Raw genomic sequence first — 5767 nt, forward strand, 5'->3', positions numbered from 1 at the left:
ATATAAAATAACATGCAGAATTATTTCTAGAAAGTAAAGTAAGCATGCTGATATCGAATTCATGACCAAAGATAGCTATTTTAGAATTGAAAATTTACAATACGTTAAATATAAAGCTTTTCTCCTTACCTTTTTCCCAGATCTGCTTTTCCTCGAAAATCAGTTACATCTCTATCATTCTCCAAACTATTCCTTCTACAAGTATCACTACATATACTATCACTACCCGATATTTCGCTATCACTTTCACAGTCCTGCTATCATCATAATAACTACTATCATCACTCTCGTAACTCAATCTATCTTCCATATCGTCAAACATAAACACTCTTCTGGAGACTGGCTACTCTCCCCAAAACAAATTACAAAACTATCATTACTATCACATAGAGATGGTTTCCGATTCAAATTATTCCTTTTCGGATCATTTTTATTATCATCAGCAAATATCACAAAACTGTCTTCAGTTTCACACTCTGAAGACATTCTTTTACGCTTAGGAATATTTTCATTGTTTATGCCCAAATTTTCTGTGGCTAAATGCCCATTATCTAAATTGTGTACATAAACAAAGTCGCTCTTAGTTTCTGTGGGTGATTTTGTTGTGACATGACATTGCTGAAATGTTTAACTGGTGGAAGGCGTTGTAAATAATTCCAACATTTTTCAAAACTTTGTGATAGTTTACTAGAACAACTGTTGGGATATTTGTAGTGTTTGAGGAGATAATTTGTTGCTAAATCATCATCACAATCATCAATTTGGTCCTCGAAGCCTTGATAATAGTCATCTAGCATATCGTGTATAGTATTGGATTTATTCTTATGTTTTGAAGATTTTGATTTGGCCTCGTTTTTTAGGTTGCTATGCTTAGATTTACTGCAGTGTTTGGTTGTTGGTTTTTGCATAATTTTATCGTTTGTATCTTGGATTTGTGATGAAGTAGTTCCATGTTTAACTTGCTGCATATTTGAATCTTTAGAAGCTTATTTTCTGTTGTTATCATTACTGCTTGTGTTTTCTAAATTAATGCACTTTTTCTCTTCTTTATTACTTTCACTTGCCAATGGTTTCTCTGAAACATAGTTTCTGCCAACATGGACTTTGTTTCTGCAGGCTTCTCGCTTTCAAAACTTACTTTGAGATAAAAATGAGAATATGTTTTGTGATCTATATACGAATCACTAAAATTTTGACTGTTGGCAAATGTGTCTGAACAATTTTTGTAATCCCTTCGAAATCTGGATAAAAATCAACTTTACCCGTGTGCAATCTTTTTCAAATCTTGCGAATTACATAAACCAAAATTTAGCCTTGGTAAAGCTATCATACTATTCAAGAATGTGATTGTTGAAGATTCGAAATTACTTTGGAACTATTGTATCTGGGAAGAAAATACCTGGCGCCGTCGGACCAGCGAGCGCCAATTCTTATCTAGAGAGGCACGCCAATTCTGTCCCATTTTGACGTCACTCATACTATTCGTCGACATTCTTTCTATTTGCACCATAATTAAATAATAATATCAATAATACGTGAATGTCCCTAAATGATTATTATCAGTATCAATATTACAATTCCCAATGTAGAACGATGAGTACAAAATCTGTTTGTCACTCTTCTGATCTCTTGTCATAATTTTTCCTATTTTACTGCACTTTATACAACAATCAGGTTTTAAATTATATTCATTAAAACACCGTAAACTTTTTTCACTGCTGGTTGATATTTCTGGTTTAATTTCTCCATTATTACAATTTAATTGGAATCTTTTGTTTAATAATCACTTTAAGCTGCCATTTTGTTATCTGTCAAGTATTGAATGTTGTTACGTGCGAAACGGCTCGTTGAGTTGAAAGGAGGATGTGCGTCCGACGCTCCGTGGGTCCGAGGCTAAAGAATTGCGCAAATGGAAACCAACGTGAACTTATTTGAATATGAATATAGAAAACGTTAGATTTTGAAAATGCGGTGCGATGATCCAAATTAATTCCTTATATTTGCTATTTAAATAGAATTATATTACGTAAAAAAATGAAAAAGTACGTATTTATTGATGTATAAATTCAAAAAATTTTGAAAAAATAACTGACATTTGGAAAGAGAGACAAAAATATAATCCTGGACAATATTATATTGTAATATATTCATATGAATACTAGCAAAAACCGACGAACTCCGTTCGCACCAGATGGTTTCGTGAGAAAGATGAAGAAATTTTTGTTTGTTTTATATTGAAAAGGAAAATTTTGATTTTATTGCATAACAGTAATGAATTTTATTTCGATTACAAAATGAAGACTTGTTTAGTTGAACTTCTCTAAGTAAATGAAAGTGAATTCGCCAATAATCTTTCATTGAAGTGCTCTTTGGTAAACCACATTTTTTTTTTTTGGTCTGACGTTAACACAAACAAAGCGGATGGTTTTCCCAACTCGTGAACATGGAACGTATAACTGCCCATGTGAAAAACAATGATTTTCTAAATAATCTATTTGAAATTTATCCGCAAACACACAAGCGATTGGCCTTGCAACTTGTTTATTGCGAACGCAAGGCGAACTGGAAATTGCAATTGTTTGAAGTCAAACGGAAAACCAGTCGGATTATTGGTATGTCACCAAATCGCCAGCAATTTTTGATTGAATGGTGAAATTCACTGCGTGTACATCATTATTCTTTGCGGCAAGAATTGCTAGTTGACTTAACCAAGCATAATTCTGATAATTCTCACTAATGTCATTACTCGAAATTTTAATTACTGTGCGTGAAATTCCAGCAATTTGCATTAGGGCACGATGCCATGCACTAATTTTCTTAGCTTATAAAACCTTGCGAAACCCGAGACCTTTCGAATGCAAAATTATCGAAATCGGTTCGTGCGTTCTGGAGTTATTTCGTCAGGAAGGAAAACCCTACTTACTTTTATATATATTAAGATAATCTATTTGCAATGATTTTAAAACCATTATTGATTATTTTTATTACTCGAATTTTTATTACGGTGCGTGAAGTTCCAGGCAATTTGCATTAGGGCACCATGTCATGCACCACTAATTTTCTTAGCTATAAACCTTGCGGAGCCCGAGACCTTTCCAACGAATGCAAAATTATCGAAATCGATTCGTGCGTTCTGGAGTTATTTCGTCAGGAAGGAAAACCCGACTTATTTTTATATATATAGAAGATAACCATAGTGCATAAATTATATTTAAATTAAATAAGAAATAGTACTAACAAAATATTTTCGAGAAAAATACTTTTTCACGCCCTTGTAATTTAAAATTATTCATATTGATGAAGTTTTACTCATTTATATCCTTGAATGAATTTTGTTACATATGTATTCATTCTGTTTCTTTAAAGTCATTTTATTTATATTATTGCTAATAGCACAGTTATGTTAAATTGTTGATAGATATCACTTAAAAAAAATTAATAATAAACATGAATTTAATGTCGACATCCATTAAACACAAGCATAATGAAAAAATATTTACATTTTTACCATGAATATTATAAAATAAAATTCCTGATATAAATGTAATGGTCCTGTTTTTTATTGTATTTATATTACGATTTGCAAACACAATCAATTTTTACAACAAATATTTGATTCCGTCACCATAACGATTAGCCAATTATGTACAATTTTATTTTACTTCTATTTCTCATGCACATGTACATTTTTATATAAAAATAAATTACTTTACATAAATACAACTCAACAACAACTAACAATAATATAATTTAACATAAATATACTTTGAAATTAAAAGTTTGTTTTAAAACATTATAGTATAAACAGTTATTTAACAAAATAAAATGAACATTATTTAATGTTAAATTTTGTAATGTAAACATTTATATATATATATGTAATAGACAGTCACTAGTAGATTATGGCAGGTGTGAGCTTATGAAGTTTCTTTTCTTTTGGATAAAGAAATATTTTTCCATAGAAAAGATAATATATATTACTCTGAACAAAATCCACTTTGTGCTTGAACTCCAATATATTAATATTAATATCCACTATTAACTAAATGTTTCTACTTTTGTATCTTCTTGTAGAACCAATTCCTTGAAAAATCCTTTGTTCTTATTAATTAGTTGGTCATAAGTACCTCTTTCAAACAATCATGCCGTCTTTTAAGACAGCGATTGAATCAGCCCCTCGAACAGTGCTGAGACGATGAGCTATTACTAACACAGTACGAGATTTTTCTAAAGTCAGGGCCTCCAGTGCTGAACGTATTAACCGTTCTGAATGAGTATCTAAAGCACTAGTTGCTGCTCATCAAGGATTAAAATAGCAGGATCCTGAAAAAGATAAATTATAGAATTATGGTAAATGATATAAAAATATCATTTAACTTATAAAAATAACTTACCTTTATAATGGCTCTAGCTATTGCAACTCTTTGCTTTTGGCCACCACTAAGCATAATGCCTCTTTCCCCAACAATTGTATCGACTCCCTGAGGTAGAGTTTGAGTAAAATCGATCACGTGCGCGCGTTTCATAGCATCTAGTAAACGTTCTTCTGAAACTTGGTCCGGATATGGTGCTCCATATAACACATTCTCACGAATCGTGCCAGAAAATAATATGGGCTCCTAATATAAAATGTTGGTTAATTCATATACCTAATATATTTTATACAGACAAAAGTTGTAATAAAACATCTATCTACAATTCTCACTAACTTGGCTTACAGCTCCTATATTATTGCGCAACCAATTCACATCCAGATTTTTCAAATTCATGTTATCAAGAAGTATTGCACCCTTTTGTGGTTCATAAAGTCGAAGTAAAAGAGATCCTAAATACCTCTTTCCTGAACCACTTCTACCCGACCTGGATTTAGAAACAAAATTGAATGTAATTTCATAATTTAAATAATTATATATTTAAAGTTTATTGATGTGCAATACTTTTAAGTTTCTCAGTTTTCATACCAATGCTGTGACTTTCCTGCTGGCACATCCAGAGTAAATCATGAAAAAACATCTTGCTCGGGTCTTGTAGGATAATGGAAACTTAAGTTAGAGAATTTTATATCACCAATAACTTTTTTTTCGGGAATTACACCTGAAATTATGATGATGAAATAATTATTATTATAATCATGTTTATTCCAAGACTTGAATAAAAATATAAATGTTGAATTAAGAGAAATCTCTAATTTTTTATTAAATAAATACTATGCACACCTAAGCCAGCTACGAGTGGTTCTCTATCCATTATCTCCCACAATCTTTCAGCAGCTCCAATGCCTTTATTTAATTCAGAATAAAATGATGTAAGACCACCTATAGAAACTCCTATATAAGCTGCATATAATAAAAATGATGTCAAAGATCCAATAGTAATACTAGAATCTGCTACAAGTGTTCCACCGTAATATAAAACTGATATCATCATACATTCCCTGAAAATCGGTCCTGAAATGTAAACATGTGATGATGTAATATAATTTAATGATAGGTTAGTTTTAGCATGACATACACATTTTTGTATTTTTTTTGTGCATAATAAATTAATTAATTGTAAAATATGTTTAATGAGTTTGAGTTATTTAAATATATATACTTACAAACCCAAAGAAAACCAGCTTGGCTATGGATTCCTTATACCTAATTTTAAACTTCTTGCAATCTCTTATTAAGAAAGTAAGACTCTTGTAATTCTTCCAAATATTTTTACTGTTCGAATATTAGCAATTTTTTCTTCTGCAACTTGTGTAGTAGCAGCCAGACTATCT

At 31.0% G+C, this 5767-nt stretch overlaps 1 protein-coding gene across 1 annotated transcript; it reads right to left on the reverse strand.

Moving 5' to 3' along the window:
* Nucleotides 1-4006: 4006 nt before the first annotated feature.
* On the reverse strand, nt 4007-5462 carry LOC113386161 (ATP-binding cassette sub-family B member 10, mitochondrial-like). Its single transcript, XM_026623960.1, is given in 8 exon segments — nt 4007-4134; nt 4136-4294; nt 4297-4323; nt 4395-4619; nt 4710-4860; nt 4962-5094; nt 5223-5426; nt 5429-5462. Coding segments are annotated over 8 exon segments (1029 nt in total). The 3' UTR covers nt 4007-4038.
* Between the last annotated feature and the right edge of the window lie 305 nt (nt 5463-5767).

This window comes from Ctenocephalides felis, unplaced genomic scaffold (genome assembly GCF_003426905.1).
Source record: "Ctenocephalides felis isolate EL2017-DRISC unplaced genomic scaffold, ASM342690v1 CF-g0.4_SCAFFOLD_03571, whole genome shotgun sequence".
In the NCBI taxonomy this organism is placed as follows: Eukaryota; Metazoa; Arthropoda; class Insecta; order Siphonaptera; family Pulicidae; genus Ctenocephalides; species Ctenocephalides felis.